Source organism: Amphiura filiformis, chromosome 6, assembly GCF_039555335.1.
Source record: "Amphiura filiformis chromosome 6, Afil_fr2py, whole genome shotgun sequence".
Classification (NCBI taxonomy): Eukaryota; Metazoa; Echinodermata; class Ophiuroidea; order Amphilepidida; family Amphiuridae; genus Amphiura; species Amphiura filiformis.
Window position 1 is genome coordinate 40,488,506 of NC_092633.1, and position 19,522 is coordinate 40,508,027.

Here is a 19,522-nt window from a genome sequence, read left to right on the forward strand (position 1 = left end):
ATGTTAGCGGATCAGAACTGGCCACTACTATCTGCCAGACGAGAAATATCACGTCTTAGTCAGACCTGGAAAGGAGAGTACAAGCACTGGAGTTGAGGTGTTTCCGTAAGATTCTCAACAGACCAGCTATCGGTCCCTATGACGACCTAATAACATCAGTCATGCACTAAAACTACGTTGGTATGGTCCTCTGGGCTAGCAAAGACAATCCTACAGGGTACAGTGAATGGTTCAAGAAAAAGAGGAAGACAGAAAAAGAGATGGGAAGACAACATAAAAGAATGGACTGGCCTGAACTTTGGCACTTCACAGAGTGCAGTGGAAGAGAAGAACAGATGGAGAGAGATCGTTAAGATGACCAAGCCTGTTAAGGGAGCAGTAAGCAGTAAGTAAGTCAGTTCCAGAAAGATTACAAAGGTCACCTAGCCATCCCAGTCCAAACCCTTCTGCACCCGGTAACACACTTTGCCAGAAACAACCACTGTAAAGCTCTTATTCCACCACAACCATTTTCTTTACGGAACATTTTCACCGGTTCTTCTTGGACAAGAACGTAATGTTTTTTATTTTTATATTTAGTCGCAAAGGTAGTGTAATTATCATTGATACGCCAGTAAAATGTCTCAAAAACATCGATTTGGTTACTAGGCCTGAGACCAACTCCTTATACCAGTTCTATATACCATGCCTGATGCCTCTGTCAGACTTGCCACTGCGGCATGGAATGTGATGTATCAGCCAATGACAAGCCTTGGGTGTGTCCGTTTGTCTACAATGCGCGTGCGTCACGCCGTACAGCAGCAAGCGGTATGATAGTATGAAAACAGCCAAAGAGTCTAAAGTTCACATACCAACAGGTGAGACCTTCACCATGCACTAGGCAATAGCCTATTCCAGTTATATTCCATAAACTCGCTAAGGAAGACATTACTTTAATCACATACACAGGGAATGTGGAGGAAATGTGAATTTTGTTAGCAACGTCACACGAGGTTACCGGATGTTACCGTCACGCACTGGTGATTCATGCGATGTAGCCATTCTTGACGTTTCATTGTTTGTTACTAGCATTACACTACACGGTGTGTGGTCACTAAGTGTCTTCCCTAGTGTGGCTAATTCGAGAAAGCTAAATCTGCATTATCCGGAATAGAGTTCGTGATCTTACACAATGGCTACCAAACTATTGGCTGTACTTCTCTCAGTTTGCCTCTTTTCCATGGTATCCTGTAGCAACATTCTCCTTGTACCACTATTCGGCGAAGGCAGTCACTACCATGTGATGCTTAAACTGGGCAGGGAATTGATGGATCGTGGACATAACATTACAATGCTCGTAGCGGATCGTCATGAGCCTCTTATTACGTCATCGAAAAACCATACAGGCTGGGCTATCAAATACATATTTCACCCGTCAGTGGTGAAACTTGCTGATTATCGTGACATAATGGCAAGTATGACAGCAGCGGGCCTACAAGGCAGGTATGTGCAATGGATTTTGGAATTATCAAGAAGAGAAAACAACTTTATGCAAAAACAATACGATGAGTGCCACGATTTGTTACTAAACCAAGATATTCTTTCAACACTACGTGATTCAAACTTTGAAATATCAGTGGCTGACGTAAACGGTAACTGTCCAATTTTCCAATATCTACGACAGCATATGGGTATTCCATATATTAGTTTATCTGCTGTATTAACAATACCATCTATTTCGATGTTAAACACTCGTACGCCCGCAAATCCTGCATACATGCCAGAAATAACTTCCGGTCTTGATCACGTGATGTCATTTTCAGAACGATCAATAAACTTTGCAGCGTGTATATTTTACCTTGTTGTATTTAATATAATAATTGATCCGGCAAAGGAATTGAGAGTTCAGCATGAATTGGATTCTTCCATATTTTGTGAGGACGCAGAACTTATGTTGATCAACACAAATTTTGCTCTGGATTTCCCGCGACCGTTGTTGCCTAATACCAGAACAGTTGGAGGCTTAACATCAGGACCAGCTAGTCCTCTGGCCTCGGTGAGTTATAAATCTTACTAATTAAAACAGAAAGTTAAGTTCAAACAGTCATTCAACATAAGCATAATTGAGATTATCCTCAATATTTTTGACCCGATATTAGCTTAATCCCGAGGTCCTGGTTGCGGTTGAGTTGCGGCTAATGTCTCCTGATTTGTATGTCTTCCTTCACTAAGTTTGGGTGCTCTTTGTTTTCTCTGTTTAGCACTTTGAAACTGTTCGAATCTATGGAGTGGCGTGTATCAGTACACTTTACACTTCATTTATCTGACCTAAGTCATCTCAGTGACCTAAGTCATCTCATTCAATTGTTTTTGTGTTGAATGGTTGTTAAGTCTTACTTGCTGTTTAACTACCAAGACATAGTGACATTCAACATTTTTGACATTTTCATGAATTTTGGCAGAGTAAGTAAGTAGACATCACTCTTCAAAATTACAAAACCCTGATTATGGATTTTGCTTTATTAGGGAGATAATAATTAACCTGATCGTACAGGATATTCCAATAAAAACAGAATCCTCCTTTTCTCCTATTTATGAAAAGTTAATCAAATATATTTTGGTGTGCAAAGAAACCTTTATTCGTTAGCTTTAATAAACTAAAAGAAATATTTCAATATGTGCGTTCTTTTCAAGAAATGTACCCGTTTTTCACTATGTCCACGGAGGCGGTTTGGCTACTTCAAAGATTAAAAAGGAGTACATGTTCCATGTATGAATATCAAGCATTCCTCAATGATAACTTTATAAAATAACAAACTTTATTAGGGATTGTGTTTTACCAGTGGGTCTATGGGCTATAGATTGTGTTAATGGATGGATGTGGGATGGGACTTCTCTTGCTATACTTGCAATTAAACTTGCACCATAATTTTCTAAAACCACTCAGCAATGAGCACAGTGGAGCATGAGTTTTCAACCAGCACTATACTAGACAAAATCCATAAAATAAGTACCATCACCTTGGCCCTGGTAACACTAACTAGCATGTAAACAACCAATTGCACATGGTTTTGAATGACATCGATACAGGAGCAATGAACCTGGAATATAGCAGAAAATGTGAGTGCACAAAACTAAATGTGTGCATATCTCAGAACTCCATTTTGGACCATTTGGCCTGATATGCTGTTAAAATAAATTATTGTTAATATTCCCCTTAGCTGATTCATAACATTTTGATAGGTATGTGTTAGCTGGTACTTCAAAGAAATAATGTAGGGGATAATTGTGTCGATATAGTGGCACACTAAAATAATATCGTCGTTGCAATATCGTTGTTTCAAATCAGGACTACCTATCAAAAGAATAAATAGGTACATTACTTCATTGGTTTGCTTGTAACTCATATCCGAAATTGCAATGAAATCGGTCCTCTCCCCATATTTTGCTGGCCTCTTTCCTAAAAACCTCATGCTCAAGAAATTGAACACAAATTGAAACACTTATAAAGAACATTTGTGTACGAGCTATGACGTTAGAAGTATAATAATAACAATCATTAGAGTGTCAACTTTAAGATGAAGTGTAATTTTTAGGCCTACCGTGTTTATTTTTTGAAAAAATAATTATTTTAGGTAGCTACGTGCAGCCCATTTGTCTATGCAAAAATTCAAAATTGTACATAACCTTAATAAAAACTACATTGACTGATTGACGTGTGTTTGCAGACCTATTGCTCAATTTCAAGACAATTAAATGTTTAAATAAAAACTATATCCATATAAAAGAAAACTATATAGGGTGGAAATAACATTTAATTGTCTTGAAATTAAGCAATCTTTTTGTTTACACTGAATAATATAAATATCCAAAAGTCTTGTTCTTGTTGCTGCAAGCTTGCGTATTCATTTGTGTACAGATTTCCTGCACAGATGATAATTTCAAGACAGTGCTGCTTTATCATTCACTACTTTCTTAACCCAGCAAACACAAAACGTTTTCAACATCATTCGCAAAAGGTTATAAAAGGTTGTCAGAAAACGTTTAAATGCCGTGTTATATAAAGGGTATAATGTTGTGTATGAAACGTTTTCATAACATTAAAAAACATTTTTTGATAATCTACTGCCCAGCAAAAACAAAATGTTTTACATAAAAGGTTTAAATGTCTGGTTATATAAAGGATATAAAAACGTTTTAATAACATTCCAAAAACATTTTTGAAAACTTGATACAAAATATTCCAAACAGAATGTTTTTTTGGGGTTGAAAAAATATTTCGCGAAAAATGCATGCCCCAAATATTTGTAACAACGTTTTAAAAACGTTGTAATAACCTTTATATAACCCGACATTTAAATGTTATAAAAACGTTTTGAAAAAACATTTTAAGAACATTTCAGTGGTTGCTGGGTGCAAATATTTTAACATAATGTTATTTAAGTGTTGACAAAATATTTGGCAAAAATGTTAGCAAAAATAGTTTGCAATAACAATTTGAAAACATTTTAAAAATATTGTTGTAGTGTGTTTTCATACAAAACGTTATAAAACGTTTTCATGACCTTTATATAACCCGACATTTTAATGTTATTAAAAAGTTTTTACCTAAATCAAAAGCCAAAATATAATTTATTTAAAACATTTTAAAAACATGTTTGTGTTTGCTGGGAAGGAACAGTTATTAATCCACTCGGTTCCTTTTAATGAACAAACGTGTTGTTTCATAAACCAGACTTTAGCAAGTCTACAGAAGAGTTATATCTCCTGTTTGGAAAACATACGCACTTTAGCGTACTCCAAATGTCCTTCGTTATTGTTGGATCCCCGGGGGGCACTCAACACAAATGACCATACGGATATGCTCCCCGGAAAGACCCCCCTTTTGGGTTTCGCAGCTCGAAAGACCCCTATATTTGACCAAAATACAGCTCCGAAAGACCCTTGATTTTGATAATTTCAGCTCTAAAAGACCCAAAAATTGCTCATTCCTCATATTTCTTGTTTTTTCAGCCGATTTTCAACCAAAAAGCCAAGAAAGACCCTTGATTTTGACTTTTCGCAGCTCCAAAAGACCCCAGTTTACTTGGTCACAGCCCCGTTCGCAGCTCCAAAAGACCCCTTTTACCGGTACGCCATCAGCTCCCAAAGACCCACCACCTCAAAATTCCGGGGGAGCATACCCACCAAAATTTTTTGATGTGCCCCCCCCCGGGTTGGATCAGTATCACATTGACCACGCAAATTAAATTAAAAATACATTTGTTTAAAGACATGTAACTGTAATCACATTAAACAGCACTACACAACACTTGGATAAAATTTGCCCCGAAATCATATTTACATTTACAAGGTGCCACATAAAAAGGTTGCATGTATAAAATGAAGCTTATTTTGTAATACCACTACATAAAAATTTAATTTTTTCAAATGTTATTTATTTATCATTCTTGTATTCGTCTGCTAAGTTTCAATTCCGTATCTTAAAATCATCTTAACTTATGAGCCCAAGATGATAGAGGTACCGAACCATAACCAAACTATCGTTTTTGAACTTATAAACATTTTGTACACTGCAAATAAGTTTTGTGTCTGGTAAGGAAGGGGGTAGGAAGGAGGAGAAGGCGGGCATTGGAAGTGGACAGGGAGGTAAAGTGGCGGTAGCCAAGAGGGAGGGATAGCTTCCCCATGAGACATCTTGTCCTCATACTTGACCCTCCACCAGTTGGATGCTGGCCGCCCGCCGTGATGTTTTACTCATTTTTGTCAATAATGTTTCCGCTTGAAAGTCGCCTTTCCCACGCCCTCCTAAACGAAAACCTGACAACACCAATGGGGAGGGGGAAACTGGAGTGGTCTGGAGTGGGAGTGGGTATTATAACTTCGGTTAAAGATTGAGAAAGCGAGGATAGATATAGTTTCATTGCGCTTTGTGTTGTCAAATGGAAATATGAAATTAACAAAGCTAACATTAAGGCAATGTAATGCCATGATTTTCATCAGTACCCCTCTTCTTTTTTTTCTTACAAATTTATGAAGTACATGAATATGTTCATCACCTCATGTCCTGAACTTATAAAATATCTCTACATACAAAGTGCTTTTAAACCATTTTGGCCCTATATATATATTGTTTTTGATGTGTGTTTCATAACAAAACATAATTTATTCTATTTAAGTGGAGTACTTGAATAGAATAAATTAAATCTTTTGTTATACTATCTATAGAAACTGTGCTCAGCCATGCACGTTAAAATAAATACATGTATAATAAGCTCTTCCACAGTGGACACTATAGCCAATTTAATACTATGCAGCTTCTATCATGTGTTGTTAGGAAAAGAGATTTCAGAGGCTATAGGTCATCATAGGTCTGGTTATAGGTCACTTGGTTCAGGTCAAATTTAGGCATCCATCTTGAAATACATGTGATAGTCTGTGATATCATAATGAGGCATATTTTGTCTAGTTTGTCTTTTACTGGATATATATTGAAAAGGCATGTGGTGGATATAATATGATACCTTGAGATGTAAATGGTGAGTGCAATTTAGATTGCCTAGTTGAAAAGGATTGGACAAACACATATAATATATAATATAATATGGTGGTATAGGTGACGAGAAATGCAATTTATTCAACATTGCTGTAGTATGGATGTGTTAACCTGTTATCTATGGCTTATGTGGCTAGTTGAAAAACAAAATATAGCTCAACATTGAAATGGAATGATTTTAACCAGTTGTTTTTTGATAGGTGTGGAGCACTGATAATCACCAAGTTCATGAAATCATAAAAGAAATCAGGAACCACTTATTCCCATTTTACATGTCAACATTATTTTTCTAATGTGTTAGCAACACGTATCAAAAATTTTAACGAAATCCGTTGATAGTAAGCTTTCCAAAACGAAGTGAATTAAAAACATCAGTGATGTACCACCTTTTGGTTTCTACCTTTAAAAGAAAACCAAAGAACCAATAGAACGAGAAGATTTCCCCTTCATTTTGCATACCACTCCAATTTTTTGCTCATTTCTTCACAAAATGCCAAAAATGCCAAAAACGCAAAAAAAAAAAAAAAAAAAAAAATGCAATAGGTATAGTACCCCTTAAATAATTAAGCATTTATTTTAAATATAAGCCTAATTACGAGTATACTTAAGCCTACTATAAAGTTTGTGCGTGAAATTATTCATTGGCTCCAAACAAAGAATTTGAACCGGTGTCCTTCATCGTAATCATGACGCTGTACAGTCCATTCAATCAATGTTGTCATTAACCTATTTGATCGTAGTGCATTTGTTATGTGTATGAGACGAACAATCGCGGTAGATTGTAATCATACTTTTGTTGAATAAATTTTAGTAGTCCGCCTAGGAGGGTGAGACTTCATAGGGGAAATGTCGGGAACCAATTGTTCGACCTAGGCTACATCATTTTTAACGCATGCGTGTTCGTCAATACAGTTTTAGTCTGCTCCACCTTTAGCCGATATTATGCATATCCTAATTTAGCAGTGGATGCTACACTATCGTATATGCGCCACTTACGATAATCTTGCATGCTAATTTTGTTTTTCATCTGCTGCAAGAACATCGCTCACCGACATCGCCTGGTTAATGATTACATTGTACAGCAGAGACAATAAAATGAATACACGGGATCGATACACATGTCCTATGCACGATTTGATTTTCAGACGATAAATCTTTGGATACCGGGGTAGAAAATTATGAATATCTCCCGTAATTTTTTTATTCTCAAGAAGCCATATTTTTTCCTTGCACTTGAACATATGTGTTGAAAGGATATGATAGTCGTTAGCTTGCGTTTTGAGAAAGAAGAGTGCGTATTGAGCTCAAAAACTGAAAAAACTCGGAACAAAATAGCCATGCGTGGCTGTGGATTCAGCCTACCATGGCGATTTCTGCCATGAAGATATCGGAGCGATGACACTGTGCATCGTATGACTCTATGTGGCTACTTTCTTGGACCTAAACAACAAAATCACGGAATGCTACACCATCGTAAGTGCAAAACAGTGCATATCACACCACTGACTGTGACGTTGACGGCTGTAGCGTTATCACCAAACCGGCTAAGTTCATAGCTCAAATAACTGGTAATAGAGACGATAAATCCGGTGTTTTTATTTTTAGATTCAGTAATAGATCTTGAGAGATAACATTAGGGCAAAAGGTGTCTCGTTTTTGTATATAAATGCAAATATAAATAAAAAAATTTCAACATAAAATGTAAAATATTGGACATTTGAGCCGATATTATGCATATCCTAATTTAGCAGTGGATGCTACACTATCGTATGTGGCAAGATAATGGTGTTCGCTACACGCATTTCTATTTGAGTGCAACACTATCGTATGTGTCGCACATTCATTTCTAATTGAGTAAAAATCTAAATTCTAAATCAGTATAATAATTCATCTATTTACGCTCGTATTAACTTTAACACCATTTATATAGTTTACATTGTTGAAATTAAATTGCTTTACATTCCATGTCATTTCATGGGGTTCCTTCAACTTCACTTTAATTTTACGTACCGTAAGTTAATTTTGCTTACGGTTCTTCTTGGACAATAACGTAGTGTTCTTTTTATAGGAGTGTTCTTATCAAGTACCAAGTACCAAGTACCAATCTCGAGTGGGAGAGAACATAAATGTTGCCATTCTTCCTACATTATCTTTATATTTAGTCGCAAAGGTAGTGCTCTTATCATTGAAAAGCCTGTAGAATGTTTCAGAAACCAGGCCCGGTGTTATCCTGAGACCAACTCCTTATACCAGTTCTATATACCATGTCTGATGCCTCTGTCAGACTTTCATACAACTTGCCACTACGGCAAGGAATATGATGTATCAGTCAATGGCAAGCCTTGAGTCCGTGTGTCTGCAATGCGAATGCGTCACGCCATACAGGCAAGCGGTATGACAGTATGAAAACAACCAAAGAGTCTAAAGTTCACATACCAACAGGTGAGACCTTCACCATGTACTTGGCAATAGGCTATTCCAGTTACAATCCATAAACTCGCTAAGAAAGACATTACGTTAATCTCATACACAGGGAATGTGAATTTTGTTTGCAAGGTCACCCGAGGTTACCGAATGTTACCGTCACGAACTGTTGATTCATGAGATATAGCCATTCTTGACGTCTCAGTTTTGGGTGCTTAGACTACACGGTGCGCGGTCACTAAGTGTCTTACCTAGTGTGGCTAATCCTAGAAAGCTAAATCTGTATATTCCGGAATAGAGTTCGTGATCTTACACAATGGCTACCAAACTATTGCTTGTAATGCTCTCAGTTTGCCTCTTTCCCATGGCATCCTGTAGTAACATTCTCCTTATACCACTATTCGGCGAAGGCAGTCACTACCATGTGATGCTCAAACTAGGCAGGGAATTGATGGATCGTGGGCATAACATTACAATGTTCGTAGCGGATCGTCATGAGCCTCTCATTACGTCATCGAAAAACCCTACAGACCCTACCAGGCTATTAAATACATATTTCACCCGTCAGTGGTGAAACTTGCTGATTATCGTGATATAATGGCAAGTATGACAGCAGCGGGCCTACAAGGCAGATATGTGCAATGGATTTTGGAATTATCCAGAGGAAAAAAAAACTTTATTCAAAAACAATATGATGAGTGTTGCGATTTGTTTCTAAACCAAGATATTCTTTCAACACTACGTGATTCAAACTTCGATATATCAGTGGTTGACATAAACGGTAACTGTCCAATTTTCCAATATTTACGACAATATATGGGTATTCCATATATTACTTTATCTGCTGTAATGACAGTTCCATTTCCATCGCTCTTAAACACCCGTACGCCTGCAAATCCTGCATATATGCCAGAAATAACTTCCGGTCTTGATCACGTGATGTCATTCTCAGAACGATTAATAAACTTTGCAGCGTGCATATTTTACCTTGTTGTATTCAATATGGCAGTTGATCCGGCAAAGGAATTGAGAGTTCAGCATGGACTGGATTCTTCCATATTTTGTGAGGACGCAGAACTTATGTTGATCAACACAAATTTTGTTCTGGATTTCCCGAGACCGTTGATGCCTAATACCAGAACAGTTGGAGGCTTAACATCAGGACCAGTACGCCCTCTGGGGTCGGTGAGTTATAAATCATACTGAAACTAATTTAAACAGAAAGTTAAGTTCAAACAGTCATTCAACACAAAGATAATTGAGATTATCCTCAATTGGCGTGAAGATACACATCCTCATCAGGAGAACTCCAAAAATGTTGTGAAGGAGTTAACTTTACGATAGACCTGATATCACTTTAAGATGAATCTCGAGGTCCTGTTTACAGTTGAGCTGTGGCGAGTGTCTCCTGATTTGTATGTCTTCCTTCCCTAAGCTTGGGTGCTCTTTGTTTTCTGTGTTTAGCACTTTGAAACTGTCCGAATGGAGTGGCGTGTATGTGTTCTGTGACTGCCGACACTTTATAATAATAATAATAATAATAATAATAATAGCTTTATTTATACACGGTAAAAACATGTTCAATACAGTATTGTTCTTCCACATGTCCGTGTGGATATTAAAAATATTACTAACAAACACAAGTTAATTTAAAATATAATATATTAGTGTACATAGACTAAAAACTAAAATTAATACGATCTTTTACTAAAAGACAAAAAATATATAATAAATAAAATAGTAACCCTGCATTCTTCCTCATACAGTCACACTCTCACATGCACTCCTCTCTCACCCTCTCAACACACGTCCTCCATACATCTTTCACAATAAAACGTTATAATATGATTTATGTACAAATTATATTTAAATTATTAAAACACATCATCAAGACCACTATTGCACAAAAACATACAAAATGATAAATTATTCAAAAATATTATTAGGAAATAAATTATTAAAACACATCGTGATTTTGCAGGCCCACTATTGCACAAATACAGAAATTTAATATTATTAATATAAAATACTATAAAAGTAGCACCTACGTTCATCTTCATACAAGCACACATATTCCCACCATGAAACAACATACACTCCACTCACCCCTCCCTCACTTACATACACGCACCCTCACCAAGCATATTGTTAAACCCTTTCATCCCCTCAACACGCATCATCCATACCCAAGATCCATACATCATATACGATTTATATACAAATTAAATTTAACTTCATTTATTCGACCTAGTCATCTCAGGTTAATCGTACAATCAAGGCCTACACAGCATTTCTGTAGTTCTGACGTCGAAATATTTAAGTTAGTTTATTCAATTATTTTGTGGTTGAATGGCTGTTAAGTCTTACTTTTAGTTTAACTACCAAGACATGGTGACTATTCAACATTTTTGACATTTTCATGAATGTTTGCAGAGTAAGTAAGTAGACAACACTCTTCAAAATTACCAAATCCTGACTATGTGTGTTGCTTCATTAGTAATATAATTAATTAATTTACCTGGTCGTAATTGCTTTATTTCAACTTGTCCGTTTTTGTTAAAAGCCATTAATTCACACGTGTTTAGTGACTATGGTGCCGTTCGCCTGACCGTTCGTAAAATCGCTGTGTCACATAACGACGTATTTCGACGCATTTTACATGATATTTAATATCATTTTGTTTCTGTGGGTGCTTTCCTGCAATTAATACTAAGAATATGTGTTCGTGTCCCAAAACAAGTTTACATCTAAAGTTAATGTCATGAAATATAAATTTCCTTTTCAAGACAAGATTTTTTCATTCCATTCGACAACGTTTCTCCAAGAACAACGATCCATAACTAGTAAATTAATAGCATTTGGTCATAAATCGTTGATGGTATTCCCCAACAACTTCTGCATATAGAGAATAGAGAATTTGTACTTTGTCCCTCTGGTCTCTTTTTGCCATGAAAATCATATTTCTTATAGGGCTCCTCCACTGGCATCCTCAGGTAGTGTCCGAGAAAGCGAGTTTGACACTGACTTACTAAGTTGATGAAAGGCTGGGTGTCAGGTTTAACATATAGATACGGACGTTCACACATAGTCATAGCGCTTGGTATTGAGCACAATCTTGTAGCATGATGTGGCGAATATGCATTTATCTTTCAAGTCACCAGATATTACTCAGGATTCACAGCATTATATAAAAAGCACTGTTTTACAGCTCGTGTTAAAAAGCATGATTCTAGTTGCAAAGGAGATTGATGGACGTCTCCTAAGTTGCTGTTGCTTCTACTTCTACAAAGCTGTCCAAGCACGTGTACTGGAGACCATTATTGATCGCAGATATTTGATAGTTTGATGCATGCTTGACTGGCTTCCCATACACTGGGAGTGGTGTCTGTTGCTGTGTGCTGCAGTTTACTGTCTTTTACTCATCTTTGGGGGACGCTATTGATGATACCTAGATGTTCAGCTGTGCCTGGTCAGTTTTGCCTGTGCTTGTGAAATAGAAGATTCAAGCAAAGAAAAATCCATGTTATTTAAAATCGTGGCTTGATATCGACTATCGACTCAGGTGTGATACTACACCATAGACAACTTATTATTTTTCCTAGTCAGAGGGCTTATTTGAATCATCATAGCTGTCGCCAAAATTTAGTCGCTTCAGTGAAGAACAAAGTAAGTTCAAATTTAATACACCCCCTCATGTGGATATTAAGGTCATGTCTTCCATTTATAGGGTGTATTGGTTTTTAACTAGAATAACTCAATGGTTTGACTGACTGAGTATACATGTATGAAATGACTCTAATTGACTCTAATTTTCAGGCCCGAAGACTCGATTCGACTAAACTCGAGCCTAGCCCAAAATACCAATTATTTTCCATTGTGACTTTGACGATTCGACTCTGATCGACTCTATAGGGGGTCCACAGATTCTAAAATATTAGAAGCACAAATAGCAGGAAATATTACCTTGACGTCATATGCCAGGGTGTTACTTTAACGCACAAATCACGCGTATTTACGCGTTCACACAGTTTTCATACCCCTTCAAATGCAGATTGCAATGTACAACTCGTACAAAGTTTTACACGTTCATATTTTGAATGATTTTGATAGAAAAATCCGATATGTTCATCTGGTAGTAATAGACGACGAAATTATACCCTTTATGAGAATGAACCATGGGATATGGCCGTAGCTAATAGGTGATTAATATTCCACCACATCAAAGAAACGTTGTGCGTGAATAGGCCGTTTTCAACAGATTGACCACATTCGCCTTGCTATGAACATTGAATTTCGTCATCAATTGGCGTAATGAAAAAAACCAGCGTTTTTAACAGGAAGTGTTAGCTTCGTTCGATATAAAAACTTTTCTGATTGGATGAAGGAAACTATCGGGATTTTGACAAACCAATCACAGATGCTGTATTTTCCACTATTAACCAGCTAAAAACTCACACAGCTCTTATGATGCTATGCACGAAACTGTGTACTGTAAACACAGACTGTATAGACACAATACATTACTAGACTGTTTGTGCTTGGACAAATTTGTGTATTCAGGTGTATCGAGGTGGAAAATGTGCATAGATAAGAGTATCGTTTTGTAGCCAAACCTTTCGATATGAAGGGGAGAGAGATTTAGAAGGAGGGTAAAGAAACAAAAAAATTAGTGTTTCATTGTGCTTTGTGTCAAATGGAAATATGAAATTGACAAAGCTAACGTTAAATAATTAAGCATTTCAAATATAGGCCTACTATCGTAAGAATATTAATTAAAACATATAGCCTGTTTAAAGATGACATGATAAGGAGGGGGGGGGGGGTCCGGACATAATCACTGTTAAGAAACTCATCGCCCAGCGTTCATTCATGTTTATTCAAAAGAAGCGCCTAAGCTACAGTCTTTTGTTTTGAACTGTCACCAATAATCCACTTATATGTGTCATATACGCTACTTTCTAAACAAAGACCTAAACAACAAAATCATGGAACGCTACACCAACGTACACCACATTTCGCCATAATATATTCTAGAAACGCTTGCTGTTAGAATAAGAAAAATTTTAATTGTAATTATTGCACAGGTCACGGCGACCCTGTGACCTTTCCGGAAAAAAGCCGAGTGGCAGGTTTTTCAAATAAATATTTTCTGTGTAAAAACTGTACCATCAGATAGGTAATGGAATATATGAATATTAACTGTACATCTATCACAACAATTTTTGATAACAACTTGCGTCACAATTGATCTAGTATAGAAGGTAGAGAATTTATTTCAATCTTATATACGCCATTTTTTTTTGGAATTAAGTGAAAATTAATTCTGTAAAAACTGCATTTTTTTATGTAATTTTCACATTAGACCCGACAAAAGATTACCGTTTTGTTGTTATGATAATCTAATCTTTTGATTTTGTAAATAAAATTAGGGGTCTAATGTGGATTTAGGATGCAAACTGGAACAATCCAATGCCTTGTCAAAATCATTTGCTTCAAAATGGAGTTCGGATGCACTTCGTAATACAACTTCCGCCACTGCGGAAACCACATGCACAGCAGAGCACATGGCCGATATCAAAATCGATTTTATGTATTGTGTATGTAGGCCTATTCATAGGACCCTCGTATTAATTGTCTCTATGCGCTTGAGAATTCAACAATATAAATAATGGTAGCTTTATTATAATACACATTAATGTTTTAAGCAGATAAAATTCCAAAATATGATGCAGTAATGAAGTTGCGATTTATTAATATTATAGGTATAAATTTTCACGATGACACTATCAAGTTCTTCGTGGTCGAGCGGTCTAAGGCGCTGGACGTATGGTATACGTGATACTAGCCAAAGCGGTGAGCCGTGAGTTCGAACCCCGCCTCTGCCAAACTTTAAAAGAAATAAAAATAAAAATTTTATTTAAGAAAAATTTCATATTGGGGAAATGTGACTGGGAGAATTTATGTATGGCGTGGAGTGGTGTGACACCAACGTAAGTGCAAAACAGTCACTATCACATCACTGACTGTGACCCTGACGGTTGTAGGCATTGTCAACAAACTGGCTAAGTTTATAGCTCCAATGACTGATAATAGATACGACACGATCGGTTTTTTTTTTAATTTTTAGACTCAGTAATATATCTTGAGAGAAAACATTAGGGCAAAGGTATCTTGTTATGTGCGAAAATAAGTTGTTAAGACAATTGTTATAAAGTAACATAAAATGACAAATATTGGAGATAATACATGTACCCCATGTACCCTATTGTATGTGGCACGACAGTGTTGCTCGCAATACCTATTTCTATATATGTGCCGCATACGATAGTGTTGCACTCTACATTCATTTCTATTTGAGTGCAATACTATCGTATGTGGCACTTACGATAACTAAATCATTCATCTACTTACGCTCGTAAACTTACACACCTTTAAATTATTAAAATTAAATTGCTTTACATTCCCATGTCATTTTATGGTTTTTCTTCTTCTTCACCTTCACTTTCTGTACCTTACAGGTGGTGCTGTTTTCAAAATAAAAGCCTGTCTGAAAAACATTGATTTGGTTACTAGGCTCGGTGTTAGCCTGCGGCCTACTTATACTCAGTAGGGGCCTTGCATGAGCATCAGGAGCCCATAGACAAGGAGCAGTACGAGCCATTTTAACCAGGGCGGGATTTACCTTATGGGGGCCCTGGGCCAGGCCAGTATAATATAGAGGGGCTAACATATTTTGTCCCGATGTTACTAGGACATTTGCGCGCAAAGCTCGCAAAAAAATTCAATTTTCAGACTATTTTAGCCCCATATCAACATTTTGCTATTTGAATGTGCGCAAAGCGCGGAAAATTTTACAACTTTGTCCTGTTTTGGCCAAAAAGAGGCTGTTGTTGGTTAAAAGAAAGATTCATAGGGTAATTTGGAAGGCCCTGGACCCGGGCCCATCTGGCTCAATGGTAAATCCGGCCCTGCTCTCAATTATCAGCCCTTATTTAATTTTAGCTTTTGTGCTCGGGGCCCCTGGACCCTCGGGGCCCATGGGCTTTGTCCACCCTGCCCCCGCTTGCTACGACCCTGATACTCAGGTCTATATACCATGCCTGATGCCCGGCCTGATGCCTCTGTCAGACTTTCATACCGGTGGCCGCTTATCAGCCAATGACAAGCCTTAGTAGTATAAGACGTCCCTCTAGGATAGGGGGTGCAGGGGTGCAAGGGGTGCACCGGAAGTGACGTCACGTGACCTTTGACCCGGAAGTGACGTCACGATATGAATATTCATGAGATGGGTGTGGCTAGTTATATATGAAAATTCATGAGATGTGCGTGGCTAATTAACCTATATGAATATTCATGAAGTGGGCGTGGCTAATTAGCATATATGAATATTCATGCAACGATATGAATATTAATGAGACGAAATTTAAATTTGTTATTTTATTTCATGTTTATTTATTTCAATTCAATTAATTTATATAATTTTAATTCATTTAATTTCAATGTAATTTATTTAATTTAAATTTATTTCACTTGAATTCATTTCGTTTGAAATAATTTATTTTCGTTTTAATTTAGTTCATTTCATTTCAACTCAATTCATTCCATATTTAAATATTGAATATTATAAATAAAGAGTCACTTGAAGTTTATTTCATGTTTATTTATTTCATTTCAATTAATTTATATAATTTTAATTCATTTCAATGTAATTTATTTAATTTTAATTCATTTCAATGTAATTTATTTAATTTTAATTTATTTCACTTGAATTCATTTCATTTCAATGAATTTATTTCATTTTAATTTAGTTCATTTCATTTTAACTTCAAATTAGGTCCGAACCGCCGCAAACTGGCCACCTCCGTGAATATAGCCAACACGTATTCCGTATCCAAATCCTTTCCTCGTAGACGACGTCTTCGTCGCGATTCATCACATTGCGTTCCAACTCGTGACCGATGATAAAGTTCAAGAAATCGCGGAGTTGCTGCCGCTGTTCCTCTCGGACGTACTCGTCCCAAGCGTTGCGACGCGTAGAGTTGAAACCCATGTTTTCGCTTCAGTGTCCAGAGAGAGAATAGACCAGAATGCCAAGACTACCTTATGACATCGTTTGCGTCGGAAACCGAGTTGTTTGCGTCAATTGCACGGGGAAATGCGTCCAATACGTCGATTGCGTAACGAAATGCGTCGATTGAGTAACAAGATGCGTCAATTGCGTAATAAAGTGCGTCAATCGCGTAACAAAATGCATTACGCAAAAGCTTATATAAGCGGGTTATTTCACCTTTTAGTCATTTCCATCTTAACCTTCAAAGAGTCGACATGAATGCTTATAAACCTCACGCTTGTTCCCTGTGCGACAGGGCGTTCTCGCGCAAGTACGATCTCGAGAGACACGAGCGAAACGTACATCCAGAAGATGAAGAAGAGGAGGATGATGATGAAGACGAGGAGGAAGAGGATTCCGACTCGGAAATCGAGGATGAGGTCTCGGACCGAGAGTCCGGCGACGACTTGGAAGATAACGAGGCTTATCGGGAATGGTACGAGGGAGCTAAAGAAGCTACGGATGATATGAGGAGGGAGAAATACGAAAAGTACGTCGACGATGGTATGGACCCGGAGATGGCGATGGAAAAGGCCTACCTGAAGACCGTTTGGGCCGTCAAACGCGACTTTTTCGACCAGTACCGGACGTTTCTACGGAGCCACGCGTATCTCAAAGACGACGACGTTTATACGGAAATCACGGACGATCTCGAGGAGAAAATGGACAAAGGGGTCGAGGTGAACCGAGCCGTGAAGAGAACGATGGCCAAACATCGATCTAAATTTGACGGGCTGTTCCAGTACGATGCGGACAAGGAGAACGTCGAGGATGATGCCACGGACAGCGAAGATTAACGAAAATAAAAATGGAGAAATAAAAAAAGACCAAGTTGACTCGTCATTAATCAAAAATTAAAAAAAAAACTCTCTAAAACCCGTTTATATAAGCTGTTGCGATACGCATTTCGTTACATATTTCAAACATTTTTATTATTAAAAAAATAACAATTTACTTGTGCTACTTATAGTATTGTATTAATGTGACGCGTAAACTTGAACTCAAAATCTGTGTTTTGTAAAGTTAAACTTGTTGGAGTTACGTAGAAAGGAAACTGTTCAGGAAATAATATTACATAACGGTCAAGGACAAGTTATGGTAGCTTAAGTGGTATTGGAGGCATTTTCTTGAAATAAGGAAATGCTTTGAGCATGTTTTAAATAGATTAATTGAGTAGGGTAAAGTACACTGATCAATATGCCTTTTGTTTGGAGCAAATCGGACATACGGTTTCCACAATACATCAATTAATATCTTTATTGATTTCTTGTTTGTTTGTTTGTTTGTTTATTTAAATATGAAATGAATTGAATTGAAATGAAATGAAATGAACTAAATTAAAATGAAATGAAGTAAATTAAAATGAAATTAATTAATTGAAATGAAATAAATAAATATGAAATAAACTAAAGGTGACTCTTTATTTATCATATTTAAATTTCGTCTCATTAATATTCATATCATGACATTTTCGCCAAGCCCACTTCATGAATATTCACATATGCTAATTAGCCACGCCCACTTCATGAATATTCATATATAATAATTAGCCACGCCCATCTCATGAATATTCATATATGCTAATTAACCACGCCCATCTCATGAATATTCATATCGTGACATCACTTCCGGGTCAAAGGTCACGTGACGTCACTTCCGGGTCAAAGGTCACGTGACGTCACTTACATACATACATACATACATACATACATACATACAGAATGCTTATATAGCGCTGCTACATAAAGAACGCAGCGCTGAACAAGAAGAACCATAATAAAACTACAAATATGAGAACCTACAGGCATGTATATAAGACAAACAAAGTCAGTTAAGCAGGAAACAAATGTGTTTTCAATGATTTCTTAAAAGCAGGTAATGTGGTAGGCTCTCTGATGATGACAGGTAGACTGTTCCAGATGCGAGGAGCTGTGTAAGAGAATGTCCTTTTTTCAAAAGATATTAGTGTCTTAGTTGAGTTATGTTCAGAGAGGCGAGTTGTGTCTGCTGCTGAACGGAGACCTTGACGGGTTGGAATGTGAAGAGAAAGACATTGCGATAAGTAGTCCGGTGCCGTCCCATTGAGGCATTTGAACACTAGCACCAAGATCTTGAAGGTAACTCTATCCTCAACGGGCAGCCAATGTAGTTGGTGTAAATAAGGCGTGGCATGATCTCGTTTCAAAGCTTGGCAAATAACTTTCGCGGCCCAGTTCTGGATCCTCTGTAACTTCTGGATGTCAGTTTTGGCTGATCCAAGAAGGAGTCCATTGCAATAATCCAGTCTGGAGAGAATAATGGCACGCGTGACGAGATGGCAGGTGTCATAGTCCAGGAACCTACGTATACGCGAAATATTGCGGAGTTGGAAGTTTAGGTTTGTGCAGAGAGATTTTACATGTGAAGACATGGACATTTGTGAGTCAAAGATGACACCAAGATTGCGAACACTG

The 19,522-nt window shown here is 37.1% G+C and overlaps 1 protein-coding gene across 1 annotated transcript in view; it reads left to right on the top strand.

Moving 5' to 3' along the window:
* The first annotated feature begins 1,080 nt into the window (after positions 1-1,080).
* Positions 1,081-19,522, top strand: part of LOC140155415 (UDP-glucuronosyltransferase 2B14-like) — a 48,358-nt gene continuing 29,916 nt past the window's right edge. The window contains exon 1 of the mRNA XM_072178258.1: positions 1,081-2,035. Coding sequence (XP_072034359.1) covers positions 1,172-2,035 — 864 coding nt within the window. The 5' untranslated portion in view covers positions 1,081-1,171. The remainder of the gene's footprint in view (positions 2,036-19,522) is intronic.